The 18,320-nt window shown below is 41.1% G+C and overlaps 1 protein-coding gene across 6 annotated transcripts in view; it reads right to left on the reverse strand.

Annotated features, from left to right (window-relative positions):
- SORCS1 (sortilin related VPS10 domain containing receptor 1) overlaps positions 1–18,320 on the reverse strand; it is a 365,332-nt gene that overhangs the window by 231,079 nt on the left and 115,933 nt on the right. For all 6 annotated transcript variants that reach the window (XM_028730333.2, XM_028730337.2, XM_028730335.2 and 3 more), the window contains exon 2: positions 7,400–7,467. In XM_028730333.2, the coding sequence (XP_028586166.2) occupies positions 7,400–7,467 (68 nt within the window). The remainder of the gene's footprint in view (positions 1–7,399; positions 7,468–18,320) is intronic.

Genomic DNA, 18,320 nt, shown 5'->3' on the forward strand with positions numbered 1-18,320 from the left:
AGACAACAGGCATATAAAAGTGAAACTAGACTCAGGCTATATTGTGTTATTTCTCAGTAACACCTCCACTCCTATTCTGAGATTGCACTTACCCCAACTGTCACACCTGAGTCTGGGGCACTGTTTCCACTACTCTAGTTGCAAAACCAATGAGACTTGCTTCCTGGCAGATGTTGTTTGCCAGGTGAGAAAACGGGAGTGGGAAAGTAGTGGAGAGTTCTGAATTGGTTTTGTACTGACCTCTCCAACACCTTGGGAACTCCTTTCTCCCCATAAGTGACAGCTGGGAAGCTAGTGTTAATGGTTCTACTTCACCCAGTGAGCTACTTCTGCCTAATTACTACCCTTCCCAGCACACTCCTGCCATGAAATAAAATCTTAACAATGGAAACAGTGGCAGTTGGTGCTCCTTGGCAGCAGATACGTCCTCCTTTTGTTTTCATATCTTTGTTAATCTGCTATCCATTCCTTTTGCTAATAAAATGTTTCGGAGATGCAGGGGGAGACATGCCACATCAAGGTGCAAAGTTTCAGTGTGGGAATATTAAAAGAATGTTTCTTCATTTCTGTTCCTTTTTTTGTTTCAAAAGTTATTTTAAATAAGTGAGCCTGGGGTCTCAAAAAGTTATTTTTCAATAGAGTGATTTGCTGCAAGACAAAGAATACAATCAAATAAAGGAAAATTCTTATTGAGTTATATGAAACAGGTATTTCTGCCTTTAAGCCATATACTGAATAATATCAGAGCATCTACAGAGAGAATTGCCCAATTCCCATTACTAAGTGCATTTGCATTGAATATGCACATTCTCTGATGTTTCAGACTCATGGCTGAAAGTCTGATAAACAGATATCACCACCTAAATTTGTATTTCAATTCACTTTGAAAGACAAAGGGAACTGCTGAATATTCAGATTCGAACATCCAGCCTTAGAATCTACCTTAAGAGCCCCAAGGAGAATTTTAAAGTATTAAATTGATTTCAACCCACGTTTTATGACCCCTCTTCAATAAGTTGGTTAATCACTGGCTCCAGTCTCATTCAATTCAATGCTGTTGATACAGGGAGAGAGGTCTTTAAAGGGTTGATTTAATGGAAGGATTTGCATGTAGGCTTAACAGAGACCAGAAGCGATGCACAAAAATAAACATCAGACACCAGTGCTGAACACAGTAAGCCCCATTGACCACATCAGCACCGACTTCTGTGTAAATATGCAGAGTTTGCTTTCAAATTCAGACCTCTACCCTCAGGTCAGGTCAAACCCTCAGGTTTACTAGGAAAACTGAACATACACAGCTATGTGTCTGCATAGGTAAAAAGGTAAAGGTACCCCTGCCCATACGGGCCAGTCTTGACAGACTCTAGGGTTGTGCGCCCATCTCACTCTATAGGCCGGGGGCCAGCGCTGTCCGCAGACACTTCCGGGTCACGTGGCCAGTGTGAAAAGCTGCATCTGGCGAGCCAGCGCAGCACATGGAACGCCGTTTACCTTCCCGCTGGTAAGCGGTCCCTATTTATCTACTTGCACCCGGGGGTGCTTTCGAACTGCTAGGTTGGCAGGCGCTGGGACCGAGCGACAGGAGTGCACCCCGCCGCAGGGATTCGAACCGCCGACCTTTCGATCGGCAAGTCCTAGGCACTGAGGCTTTAACCCACACCGCCACCCGCGTCCATAAGAGGTAATAATTCATTTTTCAAAAATAATTGAAATGCTGTTTTCTAAACTAAAGTTCTTAGCCTATTGCAGGGGTGGCAAACCCAGCTAGATGTTTCTGGACTATGACTCCCATTTTCCCTAACTGGCCATGATGGCTGAGACTGATGGGAGTTGAGTCCAACAACATCTCAAAGGCAATAGGTTAGCATACAGAGAGTCACTGCAGTGGTGGGACTCATTCTGCACACCCCTGCTTCCCCTTTGTACACGCAAACTGAATGCCTAAAGTGAGTTAAGGTGTTAAGCATTTCCAGTAACAATTTTTGAGCCACTTTTCTCAGCCCCATTAGCTGCTTAGAAAGTGAGAAATGTAAATGCCTTTCTATCTTGGATCAATTTGCTCCTGTTTGCTCCTGCAAACTGTAATTCATGGTATTCATGTCAATAAAACCACATCAATGAAGCAAAGGTTATGGCCTCATTGATGATGATCAGAAAGTGCCAAAGAATCTTGCTGTAAAACATGGGATAACATTCAGAGACCTGTGAGACCCCACACTATATATGTGAGATGCACACTCTAAATGTAAGATGCAAATTAAAAGCAAGCATTTCACCACCTTTTGGGATTCGGCTTTCTTTCTACACCTAAAATGCTGTTGGACAAACTTTTCATAGGATATGAGGGAAATGTGAATGGACTGGAGGTCATCCATTATATGCTGGTTATATGTCTTTTACTCTGGATTCACAGAAGCAAAGCCATTATGACAGATGCAGGTATGGCACAGAGAAATCTCAACATTCTGCAATTTGCTTAACACTTTGCTTTTTTATATTTTTAAAACTGAGGAAATTTTTTTAAAGTACTATAGTTCTTGAAGTGTGCTCGTGGGTACAATGATCTCAGCAGAGGGAGAAAATGGAAGCAACAAAAGTTCATCCTAATTCAGAATGTCAGAGCATTTCAACATTTATCTTACATGAAGAAAAATCCCGAAGACAATCCACTGGGAACTGAACATTTCATTTCAGTGAAGTCTGCATGTGAAAACTTCCTGGAAGATTGTGGCCCTTGTTACCAACCAACTTTATACACACAGAAAAGGACTTTCCCAAAATGATCTCATTCAAAAATAACAGTAACATTTGATGTTAGGCTAGCTTAGTTACAACAGGCAACAATGTAAGCTTCCACGGAACTGACTTTGGGCTTTTCGACACAATAAAGTCTTACCACTGCCACTGTCAACTAGAATGGGGTGACTGAGGAGAAGGGGTAAAACACACACACGGCTAGAATATATCAATCCCATTACAAGGTGGATCCAACTTCTCAATTCAAAACAAGAATTGCATCCTATCCCATCCAACTCCTCTGTAAGGTAAAGGTAAAGGACCCCTGGACGATTAAGTACAGTCAAAGGCAACTATGGGATACAGCGCTCATGTCACTTTTAGGCCGAGGGAGCCGGCGTTTGTCCACAGACAGCTTTCCAGGTCATGTGGCCAGCATGACTAAACGACTGGTGCAAACTAACACTGTGACAGAAGCCAGAGTGCACGGAAATACTGTTTACCTTCCCGCTGCAGCAGTACCTATTTATCTACTTGCACTGGCATGCTTTCAAACTGCTAGGTTGGCAGAAGCTGGGACAGAGCAACGGGTGCTCACTCCATCGTGGGGATTTGAACTGCTGACCTTCTGATCAGCAAGCACAAGGGCCTCAGTGGTTTAGACCACAGCATCACCTGTGTCCCTTTTACTCCTCTGTATTACCTGTCAGTCTACCTACTCTTCTCCAAGAAGAATTAAAGTCTTGGGGAAGAGGGTAATATGCAGCAGAGGGGAGAAGGAGGGAACCCAGGAGGGGGCATGGTGTCAAATGGAATGCACTCATACTTTCCCACTGGAACATGTGGCTTGATGAGATCATTGTGTGCTTAGCATCTTTTACCACCTTGGAGAGGACTTGGCCTATTCCCCATCCCTTCGCCATTTGTTCCCTTTCCCTAAGGAAGAAGGTTCGTCTTGCAGGAAGAGTGAGAGAGTTAAATAAATAGGGAGTCTCGGGAAATGGGGGGAATTTTGAGTTGGCCAAGTCAAAATCAAACTTGAAAACTCAATTTAAAAATACCACCCTGAATAGTTCTCTCTGTGCCTGACCTATGGTGGCTGTCCCATCCGTATAAGCCATTGCTTTAACTGCAGCCATCAGATGAAAAGCAGGCATGTGATAACTTACCTTTAGCCTGAAAGTGTCGAGGTGAATTTAAGACAGAACTTGCTCACACTTTCAAGGAAAGGAATGGGCAGTGTAAAAAATATCATTCTAGCCACTTGCAGCTGTGTTCCATTGAGAGCGCATCACTGGTTGGCATTCAAAGCCTTGAAGGATAAGGTTAATCACAGTTCTTTAATGTTTGTCTCCACACAGTTTCAATCACATTACAAATGTGGAGATTATTTCCTCCCTCCGTCTCCTTGCCACCACCACCAATTCCCTGCAGATATGGTATCTTTTATTCTGACATTTTACTTATCTTAAACTTAAGCTTATCTTTATTTAGTAGCAGAAACCACTGTTTTCTCCAGAGTCTCAAAGCTTAATCCCTTTTGTGATCTAGGAGATATCTGGGAGAGCATTGGAAGAAGAAAATATATATAAACAAATCCAACTTGACTAATTGTTCTGTGTCACACAAGCTATTTCTTACCTTTACTCCCTTTCTTGAAGAAAAATAAATGCTTTTTTTTTAAGAGAGAGAGAGAGAAATCAAAAGCACAAGGAAGGCAGAGTCTACCTAGAGGATTATAGTGTAATTAATGCCAAGTCTAGCTGGAGAGAAATCTCAATAACTCATTTCAAAAGTGGAATCACCCTTGTAACTCGGAGCCTGTTGATCCACTGAGACTGGTGCATGAAAAGCTCAGCTGCCTATCGACTTCTCTGCCTCTTACACACTGTGTCGTAGCAGCAGAAAGTCTTCTGACGCCTAGGACCTCATGTGGATCACTTTATTAATTTTAATAGCATTTTAAAAATCACTTTAGTTAAATTTCCAGAGCTAGGTGATTGAAAGAAAGATCCAAACCTGGCAAGTAATCACATTACTGAAAATTTACTGAAAAAAATGATGGAAGAAAAGCTTCATTATTTCTCCTTAAACCCAGACCCGGAAGGAACCATGCTTAATTAGAGCATTTATTGATATAAAGGTCTACAATGGTATGGTTTTACTTAAATGACTCTGCACGATCTCACCCCTCCATATGGAACAGTCACAAGAATGAGACTCACCACAGCTCCCCATTATGTTGAAACAGAAGGGAACTGTTTAAATGATGGTTAGTTCAAGCAACCTGGTGCATTCTCCTGCTTGTTCACTAACTACAGTTTCAACTAACCATAGTTTCCAAGTTAAAAAATAACAGGAAGCCTCTGGTTAGTGTAAAACAGGAAGTAGATGCTTCCAATTTTGTCCTTGAGAACGGGTCTTTTCTGTAGTGGCTCCCCAATGGTGGAATGCTCTTCCTAGGGAGGTTCGCCTGGTGCTTTCATTATATATTTTTAGGCGCCAGGCAAAAGTGCTTCTCTTCAATTTCCTCTCAACTAAAGAATGCATGACAGATGCCATCCAAGCTCACCACCTTTTGAGGGAATCTCCTTTCCCATAACTTGAAGCCATTGGTTTGCATCCTACCCTTCAGGGCAGGAGAAAACAAGCTTGCTCCATCTTCTATGTGGCAGCCCTTTAGGTATCTGAAGATGGTTATCATATCTCCTCTCAACCTCCTCTTAGCCAGGCTAAACATACCCAATTCACTCAAGCGCTTCTCATAAGCCTTGGTTTCCAAACCCCTAATCATCTTGGTTACCCTCTTCTGTACATGTTCCAACTTGTCAATATGCTTCTTAAATGTAACATGTTAAAATATCAATATGACCACTTATATTAAAGACTTGATTCAATTGATTCTGCAAAACAATGACCAATATCCAAAATAAATATGAGGACATGCTCACATGTGCCAAATTTTATGAATCAAAGAACTAATTCTACCTGCAAATGTCACATGAAAAATTGGCCATAGGACTTAGCTACTGCTTTATTTTTAACCTGCATCATTCTAAAAGTTTAAGGAAAATGAGAAAATATCACTATATTGAACCTAAGAGGGATGAGGGGAGTCCTTGCTCTCTTCAGCCTTCAGAAACTGGATGTCATTTATAGGCAAACAAGATCAAAACACTCATTTGCAAGACAATACATTATTTCATTCATTGACATCATACCTGGAAAAGCTTGGAACATTCAAGGTTGCAAAAGGTTGCTCTTTTCATTTTATTTCTATGTACTGTTTGATATTTTTAAGGAACAAACACCAAGGTCTACACTAATGTCACAAGGCAAATAGAAATAGCACCCAATAGCCTATTGCTAAACTCTTTAAAAACTTCCTAATATCACTTTTTGTTGTCTCATAGAAAGAACTTTGCAACACATCTACTGGTAGTCTCTGGTGAAATCAAAGAGAAGAGATCCCCTCTCAGTGCAAAGATCTAATGCCCCAAGCCAAACCTCATCTGTACTATTCTCCACCATTAGAAGCTTGTCTCCCAGCAGCAGCACTGCCATCTACTGGAGGGGTGAGGCAGTGGAGAAGTTCATGCTTTTAGATTTATACTGTACTGTGTTTTCCATTTATGATATAATAAACGTAGGCATATTTATTATTAATACTGTAACCATTTAGTAATTTATAAATGCAAAGGAAAACGGGGGGAAAGCAAACACTTGGAACTTCTGTCTTCTTGACAAAAATAGTAGAATTTGTTTTCAAGTTGCTATCCTTCAGATTCCTTTACTCAATGCAAGAGAATATTAGATGACCGGCATGTTTCTTCCCAACATGGGATGGGAGAATGCACAAAGGAAATACGTACAGTATTTTTATATGAATTAGTTTGGGACACACATTGCTACATTGTTGCTGACGTTAAGCAACTCTAGGTATAATGGGTGACTAAACAGGAGTCCATTAAAAGCTCCATGAAAGCTTTCTAAGCAAAGAGTAAGAGTTGAGTTAAATATTATATATAATGTTAAGAGAGAGAGATTGTGTGTATGTGTAGCAGAGGCAGTGTGAATAGAAAAGCGTGAATAGAAAGAAAATATCACTGCTAAGCTTGAAATGGAAATTAACTAATATTGTGGAACAGACTCCCACAAGAGGTGGTGGGCTATACTTCCTTAGAGGTTTTTAAACAGAGGTTGGATGGCCATCTGTCATGGATGCTTTAGCTGAGATTCCTGCATTGCAGGGGTTGGACTAGATGACCCTTGGGGTCCCTTCTAACTCTAAGATTCTAGGATTCTATTATTCTATTGGAAAAAGAGCTTGTTAATGCACTACTCACCATATTGTAAGAAATAAATTATTACTACAAATTGGAACAACATTAGGTTTCGCTTTCAGTTTTTAAATCAAATTTTCATTTTTAATTAGCAGATACATGAAAGCAGCAGTACATCATGTACTATAGCTGAAGAGGATGGCTCAATTCTGACATCTCCACGTGTGAAGAATGAGCAGAGCCATAAATGACCACTCTGAGAGACCTGCAAACCTTCCATCATGTAAGAAATCCAATTAAATCTAATGAAAGGACTGTACCACAGTGTCCAAATTGTTAAGTAAGTTGGTAATTATTAACTCAGCTTATCTACATACCTCCACAGTGAGCTCTCCGTGATACTCCCCAGGTTGTAGTCATACAGCTTTGTCAGAATTAAAATCACCTGCAGGCACAAGAAGGAAATCATGGTTACTCTCTAACAATTAGAATCTCATAGAACTGATATGACCCAGGGGAGGACTTAGACTGCTGTTAATGGGTGCTTAACATAATTAAATGAATTGCTCAAGCATTTGCTTAACTGATATGGAAGTGTCTGCAGAGACGTCCGCAGACATCGGAATTCCTCTCACCAGTGTCTGCCGCATGTAGCAACTTCTCCCAGAAAAAAGGAAAGGGTCATCTGCTTTATCACTCAAAGCACATGATAAAGGTGAAACGTCAACATGGTGTGAGCCAGATTAAAACTATTTTTCTAGACCTGATGCAGGGGCTCCATGTGAATTAATGGTCAAGATCTTCTACTCTGGCAGTTACCCACTGCCGCCAGAAATAAGCCCTCACATTGTACAACAACACTGATAGATAAACCACAGACTTTAATAAAGACCCATAGTATAGTATATTCTTCTAAATAGTATGGAGTCATAGAGTTGGACAGGATCTTGTAGGCCCAACACCCTGTACAATGCTGGAAATGCAGAACAAAGGATGGCTTTCCAATAGCTGCTTGAAGACCTTTGCCAAGGGAACCCACAATCCCTGTTTGTAATTGGTTCAGTTATAGGACTGCTCTTATGGATAAAATGCTTCTCCTGAACTTTAGCTGAAATCTGTTAATGGATGTAGCCATACTCTCCGGGGCAGCACATAACCATTCATTGATCATTTCTGTGTGATAGCCCTTGAGGCCTTTCAAGAGTATTATCATCCAGCTAAACATGTTTAGCTTATGGACTTGTCGTCCATACCCCTAACTACCTTTGTTGCCCCCCTCTGTACCTTTTTTCAATTAGTTTATATCCTTTTAAAATGGCAGCTGTTACATTTTATGATCTGGAAACTTTTTATTAAAGTTTTTCTTGTTTAACAAACAAACAAAAGTACATATATTGTCCACTTTATACCTGCCCGTTTGATGTTTTGTTTGTTTGCCCTAAATGATGATCTTTGCATTTGTCTGTATCAAATTTCCTTTTGTTAATTTCAGCCATTTCCCATTCTATCAGGGTCATTTTGAATTTTATTCCTATCTTTTGAGGTGTTTGCTATTTCTCCCCGATTATCCACACATTTAGCAAGGATTGCCTCCACTTCTTCACCTAAGGCGTTGATCCCAATGTACAAAGAATACCAGACCTGGAACAGAGCCTTGCAGCACCCTAAAGGCCACCAATGATGAGCCCTCCAGGAGTACCATTTTCCAACCAGCTGGAAATCCATTTGATGGCATTATCATCTAACCCAAATTTAACCAGTTCATGGAGCGAAATATGGGGCATGTTGTCAAATGCTTTGCTTAAAACAAGATGAATTACACCCACAGCATCCCATTAATTGGGTTTACCGACCCAATTAAAAGAGAGAGAGAGAGAGAGAGAGAGATTAGTCTTAAATGAAATTTTAAGGGAAAGCTGCATTACATAATTTTTCAGTGCAGATGTGCTTCTGGCATTACTTAATCAAAGTGTGCTTGTGGCTTCCATGCTAGTTACTGTAAAGTCATTCATTCATTCATTCATTCATTCATTGTGGTAGGCCAGATTCCCCCCACCCCAACCCCCACAGCCACATATCCACCTTATTGGCATTGTGGTCATGTATAGCAAGGGTGGATAACATGTAGTCCTCCATACATTGATGGAGGACTCCATACAGCTCTCGTTATTCCAGGCCATTGGCCATGCTGCCTAAGACTGGTGGGAGAAGGAGTCTAACCGGAGGGCTACAGGTTAGACACCCCCAATGCTATTTTTCTAGGAAAAGAGGTGCCAGAATTCACCATGAACACCTCCCTTGTTCTCTTATAATGGCAATGGCACCACCCTGAGAGGCGCCAGAACTGAGTTCCTGTGAGTTTCAGCTGAAAAAAAGTCCCGGACACCCCTGGTGTAGATAACACTCAATGGAATATCATTTATATGGGGTAGTACACGCTCTAGTAATTTCACCATGCCCTTGTAAAACCACCAAAACATATAGAAAACAGTGGTGCCCCCCAAAACTATGGACATGCTTTAAGTACTATCTCTGTTGGAGGTTTTGTTAAGCTGCTTTTCGGGTTAACAGGTTCAGTTGCTGACAGTGCCCTTAATTCCTGTTACAGATGGATGCGAGACCTGGCACACTGCTAGCCTGACTTCATTATTTGGTTTACTGCCGTCTTGTATCAGGAGAGCAACTACCAGAAATGCTTTATGTGCAAATGCCCCTCCCTTCCCCATTTTCGTAGTGGGGGATTTATAGGTCTATTCAGGGAGCGGAGCGGCAACATAATTCTGTATCTTCAACAAACAGCCGCCCTGCTGCCACTGATAAGCTTTCCTGGGAGGGCGGTGATTGAAATTTAGCACTTTCCAAGCCTTAATTGGCACATGTCTTTGTCAGGCATATGCACCCGCTGTGGGAATGCCATCTGACAGGGTGGTAGGCAGCCTGACACCTAGCACAAGCTCAGGTTCTCTCTAAAAAAAGTGAAATTAAAATGAAAGTGAGTCATCAACTTTCAGTAGATCAGAGTTTGGAAAATGGAGGACAGCAGAATGACTAGCGATTTCCAGCTGCAATTAGCTGTTCATCTCTGCTGTGCTCGACTACATGCTTGGCACCATATTGTTTAAGCTGCCATTGTGCCAATAACCCCATATGAACCAATCATTTATTATGATTTATTTACCAACCACATGGCTCCCATCGAGCCCTCAGAACAGCTTACAGACAAAAGCAAAAACAGCACTTAGTCCATAATCAAACAAGTAGCAACTAAAACTACATCAATTTAACTACTTTAAAATCAAGTTTGAAATAGCATTTTATCAAGCAGCTAAGATAAAGTTTGTACTGAAAAAAATAAATCAGGCCAGGTTGCAAAAAGTTTCAGCAGAAAGACAGAGTGGGGGATAGTGTTTCAACCTATACTGAATTTCAGTTTCAGTCCTCTTGAAGATTTAGGTTCACATTTTGGGTGTAGTCCACAGGTGGGAGCTCTGATCTTGGTAGTGATAAGGAGCACTTCCAGAGAGCTAAGTTTACAAACTGTGCCATTCCTGGAAATATCAGACTGAGCCAAGGTGACACATGTCTTAGTTCAGAGGTAAGGAACTTTTCTAGCCCAAATTATCTCTCCTGCCCCTTGTAGGCCAAGTTTCACAGGTGGGTGGAGCTTCACACCTGTCCATCATCTGATGTCAAAATTTTATCAGGTGACCTTTTTGCCCACGGGGTCTTTAGAAGCCTCTTTCAAACTGCTATTTTGTGCAACACTTTGAACTGAGTTTCTGAAGATCTGAAAATCAGATGATTGTCAGATCTTCAGAACCCCTGATCAGAGTGCTGCAGAAAATAACACTTTGAGGGGGCTTCTGAAGACATCTTCAGAAGCTCTTCTCAGTGTGCTATTTTGCACTTAGTTACATTTCGTTTGGACTCATGCAATGCCCAGCATTCTGTCTAGTGACCAGTTAGATACCAACTAACCATTTTTATAGCTACCCTGGCTACCCCACTCCTTCCTGGAATATTAGCAAGACTCTGATCCAGAGGACATATAAGACATTGTTTCCCCCTCCTGAGTAGGTCTCAGTGATTAGTTTTATGCTCCCAGACTTGATTTTTGTTCCTAGCCTACCTAAGAGACACTCGTCACACTTTCTGTTCCTGGGATGCTAGTAGAAATTGTGGAAGGCTGTGTCAAGGGTAAGGAACTGTGATCAGTTAGGGCATGTCAGGTCTCCTGAAGCTACAGCTTTCCCATGGGGTCAGCTCCCAGAAAAAAGGGCTATTTATTAGGGTCCAATGACTTCCCTAGATCCCTGGGAGATGTCACCCAGTTCTGGTTCTGCACAGCGGTTTGCATAAAAACAGCTGAGGACAACGCAGTCTACATCACTTCAATGCTTTTTTGCCTGTATGAAGTGATACTAATGACCCAGCCTAAGAATAAATATTCCTAGAGAGATTAAATCTTGGGCTTTACTCATATTTAAACCACTTCTATGTTAAAGCAATATACAGTGATCTTTAAAAACATGTAAACTGAATAACTATTAGGTAATCCCCTCATCTTTCATTTTAATGCACCCCTTTTCATAATACCCCTTTTACTTTATTGCTATGGTGCGATAACCTTTCTTTTCCAATTACTTTTTCTGATACATATTTTTTGATACAAAGACAAAAGTGCAAACAGGATAACAAAATGCATGTTTGCATCGAGGGTCTCTCATTTTGTGTATTGATAGTAAAAAAAAAAGCTATGTAGACCCATCATGTAAAATATTTATTCTTTCATTCTTACTTCTGCTTCTTTGTTGTTTAGCCTGTAAAAGGTTAGTTTACATTTAACATTCTTTTTCTCTCTCCCTGGCTAGCTAATCTGAAGACCCTAATGAACAAAGACATGCATATTATGTTGTTCTAAATGTCAAAATATGGGTGTAAAGGAATTTGGTAATGTAATGAAAAATAATGCATTGCCCTTTTTTCCTCTTTGTTTCTATTCCTCTCATCTACAGTAATTTCATCAAACAACACAACTAGCTATAGAAGAAGTAAAGAAAAATGAATGTAAGCTTTGCTTACATATCCCCTGGTCTTTGAGGGGCTTCTGTAGTCATGTTGCAGAAGCGAGGGGAACAACTTAATGTAAGCAACTAATAGAAGTACAGTATATACTCGAGTATAAGCAGACTTTTTCAGCACATTTTTAATGCTCAAAAAGCCCCCCTTGGCTTATACTCAAGTGAGGGTCCTTTCAGGCTGCTCCTTACTCCTCCTCCGCCTTTGCTGCTGTCGGTGGCGGAGGAGAAGGAACGAGCAGCCCGAAAGCAGCCTTTTAGGCCTGCTTGTTCTTCCTCCGCCACTGCCACCACCACCAGGTTTGTGGTGTGGTGAACCGGCTTATACTCAAGTCAATAAGTTTTCCCAGTTTTTTTGTGGTAAAATTAGGTGCCTTGGCTTATATTTGGGTCGGCTTATACTCGAGTATATACGGTAGTTGTCCTTTAACATTTCCCACTCCCTGCAATGTTTTCCATTCAAACAATTTGAATTTAATTATTTCCCCCTAACATATCAAGTGCTCTCATTTCCACTGTTCAGCATACTATATATAATGCTTCCTTCCTTATAATCTATCATAGTTACCCAGATCAAAAGAAGGTGCACTATTAAGAATGCCATCTGTGAATAATCATTTTTTAAAAACAAGATAATGGCATTTTATGTGTTAGACAAAATTTTACCACCCAGCCCTTGTAAGCAAACCCTATTGAGTTCAATGGTACTAATTCCAAGGGAAGTGTATATAAAATGGCAGTGTGAGAAATGCGCTAAAATTCAAGCGTTCAGAAGTGTTTCCATATTTGCCAGTTTTGCAACCAAAAACAGCCCAGTTTTTACAATTCTCCTGAAGATGCTCGTGTTCGCGTTTTGGCACATCTTTATAGAAAAGGCGCTGAAGAATAATGCACCAGCAAACAACAAGGACTGTTTCAGTGTCTTGGCTATCCACATGTCATGCACAGATGATGCAAATACTAAGAGGACATTGTAAGCCCAAAGTAGCAAAACATGGGAGATTCCTAGATAGATTTTCATGTGCAATTTTCTCTCCTAAAAGCAGTATGGTGGGAAATGTTTTGGACTGCAGCTGCAGTGCAAAGGTGGAGGGATCTTTACTTTCACCACGCAACCTTTGGCCTAGGTTCAAATCTTCCCCTTTCCCTAGCAGCTGTCATTAAGAAAAGAAAATTAATGGGAAGTTCAAAGCATTAATCATATAATGTATAATTTGATGTCTGAGATCAACACGGGTTCTAGAGAGAAACCTGGTGGTTACCTGCCATTTAGAGGCAGGTATTTCAGAACAAAGCCATTATTTAAATCATAATATGATGATGGCACAGAGCAATGATGTCCTCCAGATGAAGAATTCCTAGCCGGAAGTGATCTGCAAGGTTCCATGACACATGAATATTCATAAACACAGATCCAAGCAGAGTAGTTTACACTTAGCACAAAGTACATCTGCTAGGCCTCCCCATCAGACCAAGAAAGAGATCTCAACTTCCAACTGCAGTAACTGATCTAGGATGAGCCAAAGTTGCATGCATAGCCATGATCAGCTTATGATTTCAAGCTCCCCAGGCATCGCAAAAGGCAGCTGTCAAAACAGGCACAAGCTACTTGTTTCCACAAGTCTTTAGGGAATGAGAATCTGTTCCTTTGGAAGATAATTATCTCAAGGCTTGTGCCTTTCAGTTCCAATGCAAGCCACAAAATCCAATACTTGCCCCTTTGAAAGTGTTGGCCATGTCAAGTTATTTGAAACAAACTCTGGCCTCTGTCTTCAGCCAGGGGACCAAAGGCCACTGGGATGCTGCATTCATGTTTTCCATAAAGAATATAGTGAAAGAAATCCTACAGCTATATTTTATGAATTACAGGGATGCAACTTTGTGTGATGTTCCTAGAAGACTCGTATTACTTTCCACTCTATGCCCAAGGGATCCAACTATTTTGACACAACTTTCAAAAACATGGATACCATATCAAGCCAATATAGTGTCACTTAATCGCTTGGCTAAGCTTCCCTGACACTAATGCTCTTTTCCCCTGGCAGCTACTCTGGCCACTTTTACACTGACATTTATCTAGAAAGATTAGTCACTATAACCCTGTTCATTTTCCATGTGGTTTGGAAGAGGCATCAATTGTGCTAAGGAATAGAATGAGCAACCTTTAAGGTATAGCTGGGATGGATCTATGCATAAAAGACCAGAAGGCCCACAAACACAGGGTCGCCCTAGCAACAATATGCATGGCATGAGCCACTTCTGATGTTGCTTTGTTATACCCATGTTCTGAAACAGAAGACAGGCAAAGCCTACTGAAAAGCAGCTTTGTGATGTTGGGATGTTTGCATGTGATTCTGAAATGTATTAACTATCACCACTGCTTTTTTTCTTTTCTTAAAAAAATGTTTAGGGGTCCCTCATTTTCCTATTCATATTGAAATATTGTGCCTCAATGAGGCCAAACTTAGATTCACAAAATGTTTAGGGGTATGCTTCCCCCCGCGTCCCCCCAGAAAAAAACATCACTGACTATCATAAAGATCTGCAGGCATAAGACCACAGATTCATATCTGATCTTTGTGTTTGGGGGAAGAAAACAAGGTTGTTTTCTTTTGTAAATACATTATAGGGAGCAATTTCTGATTGCACAGCTATTTCTAACACAAAACAACCTATCTGTAGGAACTCAATCTTTCCACCTGAAAATATTTTAGTATCTTATGAATCACCAGGCTTCCTACCTACAAATTATTTCCATTTTTCCCCAGTACAATAAGATGCTAAAGTCAAGCAAATAGCTTTTATCACTTCATTGGGGATGGAGTTCTTCAAAGAGAGGCAAATAAATCAACCTAATAAAAACATGCTTCTGCTATAATTCCAAGTGATTTGGTTCTTTCGATTTATAACCTCAGGGCTGGATTGAGAATTTTGTGAGCCTCGAGGCAAGACATCTGCAAGAGACCTGTCTCTCCCCCAATGAACGTGTAATGTTTGCTCACTTCCATCATTGCTCAAAAACACTTAGACCAGAAAAACAAAAGTCCAAGGTAAGTCATAGACTTAACTTATGCCTGCTCTTCTATGTAGTGATTCTGCCCATTCCCTGTTTCAGTGATCTAAAAGCAAACTCACTCAAAGGTACTGCATAGAGATTTTCAGCCTTTTTGACTTCCACCTCTGACTCTGCCCTACTTCCCCCCTTCAAAGGCCTTATCTGAATCTGTTTCTGCTCCCTAATTTCTCTCCAGTTCTGTGGGGCTCCTCCAGCCCCCTTACCAACAGTGCCCCTGCCACAAATATCTGCCCCACTGTGGTCTTCTGCTTGTTTCTTTATCCAACCCCACTTGATCCTATTCGCAAGTTCGTCCCCTCTCACCCACTGGTACTCTCCTCCATCCGAGCCCCCCAATCTGCCAGGTGCATCCCACTCAATACCAGCTGGTTGGCTGCCCCCTTGGTGTAGAAGCCCCACCTGCTTTGTGCCCCACTTTAACCCCTCCAGGATATCACCTCTGACTCCTCCTTCCTTCCCTTCCTTGGGCTTCTTGCCTTTCTCAGGCAAACAAACTAATAAGTACCCTCATCGCAAATCAATCAATCAATCAATCAATCAATCAATCTACTCCCTATGTTCATCTCTACCTTTACTGTCTCCTCCCTTCAACTCACCAGCTCTCTCCCTCCCTCTTCTTCTTGTCCTCCTCCAAGTAGCCCCTGGACAGTACCTGATACAGCCTGTCCAATAGTAATGCACCATGTTAGTGGTCCCAACCAACAGGAGTGCACTTTCTTTACCGAGGTCTGATTGTCATTATCAGAGGAGAGAGAGAAGGAAGGAGGGATTGAGGTTGGTGCTACCTGTGGTGCACCATTCAGGGCTACACGGCACACTGATTGAAAACCACTGCCATAGAGAATGAAAAACTGGCATACGGACTACAGTGCACAACAAAGAAACAACATTCAATACTTCGGACTAGACTTTTGGCACACATGTCAGAAAAGTTGGCCACCGCTGATTTGTCTTCATTAAATGAAGCTATCACCAAGCCCATCTCACATCAGACTGGCTGGCAAATAACTTCCAACTTACATGCATCATGGACCATGGTTAAAGTGCTTACCCTGTCACATTTAAATCTATGTGCTGGTCCATACAAGGGCTTCTTTGTCCCTTATGCAGGGACTGTACAATTCCCTGGAACTTTCAAAATCAAACTTTGGAGGCTTTTGCAGTCTTCCCTCTGAGCCGAGAATATTTGCACAAGAAGTAGAGTTATATTTTCTGTTTTGGCATGACTTCTTAACTGACAAAAAAATCCCTCATCAAATGTGTGCATTAGAGCACAAAAGTAAACATTCATAAAAATTCAGTTCATATCTAGTTTTCTGCTTTCAAGGACTAATGGCCCTGGAGTTGTTTACAAGAACACGGTGCTATATTACTTTTAATATGGCTAATTTTCACTCATTCCTCCATACATCAAACCATTGTTTACCTCTGCTCCGCAACCTAGGCAGCATGAAACAAGGAACAAGGAACACGGATTGTGACATCCAATACAATGCTCCCTCTCTCTGAGTTTACATGGCGCTCTCTGTATTCAAGCCTCATATCTTATAGATTAACTCATATTATCCATAACAAAGCGAGGGCATGTACAAGCAGATTGTGTCATGTCAAAAGTCCCAGCCAGCCAATTGGCTACGACTTACTTGCTTTTACAAGTAAAATTGCTTCTTAAGCGAGCTTCCTTATGGGTAAACAAAGCACTCATCTCCCCTCTAGGTAATACAGACAGCTCACAGAAGTGAGCTGTTCCAAACTGTACAGGGAAAAGAAACAAATCCCTTTTTCAAATATAACAAATAAACACAAATACTTTTCATGCAGCAAATCTGCCAGAGGAACTGTGCTGAATAGTTTGAACTTACCTCACAGCATTTGGGATGGCGGTAGGGATGGGGAGATGAAACATGGAAGTGATGGATGTTGTTGCATTCTCAAGTCTGATCCCCCTGCCCAAAATGTTTGGATTTCCTACATATGTACCATATATAAATATATAGTTGATGCTTTATGTGTGAAAGCAAATATGGAGAAAGAAAATGAAGATAATACTATTTAAGCCTTCTAATACCAAACCTTTATCCATCTGATATTTCACTTCCAACTGTGACAATCTTGGATATGTCAGAAGACACCTCACCCCCCCCCCCAAAAAAAAACCGTGACAAAAATCTGACTTCTCAATTGGTCATGACAGAATTAATTTAACAAGCAAGACTGCTTGCTCCAACAAGCTGTCCCTCTTGTGGTAAACACATAGCTTTTTCTAGACTGATTAGTTCCCCTCTCTCACACAAAATGGCTGCCATCTGTCAGTTCATTTGTAAAAACACAGAAAAACTGCCCAGAGACAGTTGGGCAGCAATAAACACTGGTCTAAAGCAGAGATGGAGAGACTATGGTCCTCTGAGTGTTGTTCGACTGCCCATTAACCCTAGCCAGCATAGCCAATGCTCAGGTATTATTAGAGCTGCAGTCTAGGAGCATCTAGAGGGCCTCAGGTTACCATCACTGTTCTATACCTTTGCTACATGATTTTATGAGCAAGTCAAACACACATTTGAAGAGGTACAGTACTTCCACCATTTTCTTGTGGAGGGCTGTTCATTTGGAATAGCCCTCATGTGACTATCACACTTCATATGAAATGATAAACTGAGGAAGATGGTTCCTGGTTTCACAGCTATGAACTGGATTGCAAACTTGAACAGTGCTTACTGTAGTGGCACCCTCCCTGTGGAACACCCTCCCATCAGATATCAAGGAGATGAGTAACTACATAACTTTTAGAAGACATCTGAAGGCAGCCCTGTATAGGGAAGCTTTTTAAGGTTTAATATTTTATTATGTTTTTATATGTGTTGGAAGCCTCCCAGGGTGGCTGCAGCAAGCCAGTCAGATGGATGGGGTACAAATAGCAAACAAACAAACAAACAAAAATAATTACTATCCCATGAACTCATATGATGGGAAAAATCTCACACACACACACACACACACACACACACTGCACAAATTTAAACAAAATTATGATCTACCCAGAAGCACCCAACAAATCTTAGATCAAAATCACCTCAGTATATTAACACCATACACACACCCCAAATCTCATTTACTAGATGGTGTCCTGCAGAGTATATTTACGAT

Source organism: Podarcis muralis, chromosome 6, assembly GCF_964188315.1.
Source record: "Podarcis muralis chromosome 6, rPodMur119.hap1.1, whole genome shotgun sequence".
Lineage (NCBI taxonomy): Eukaryota > Metazoa > Chordata > Lepidosauria > Squamata > Lacertidae > Podarcis > Podarcis muralis.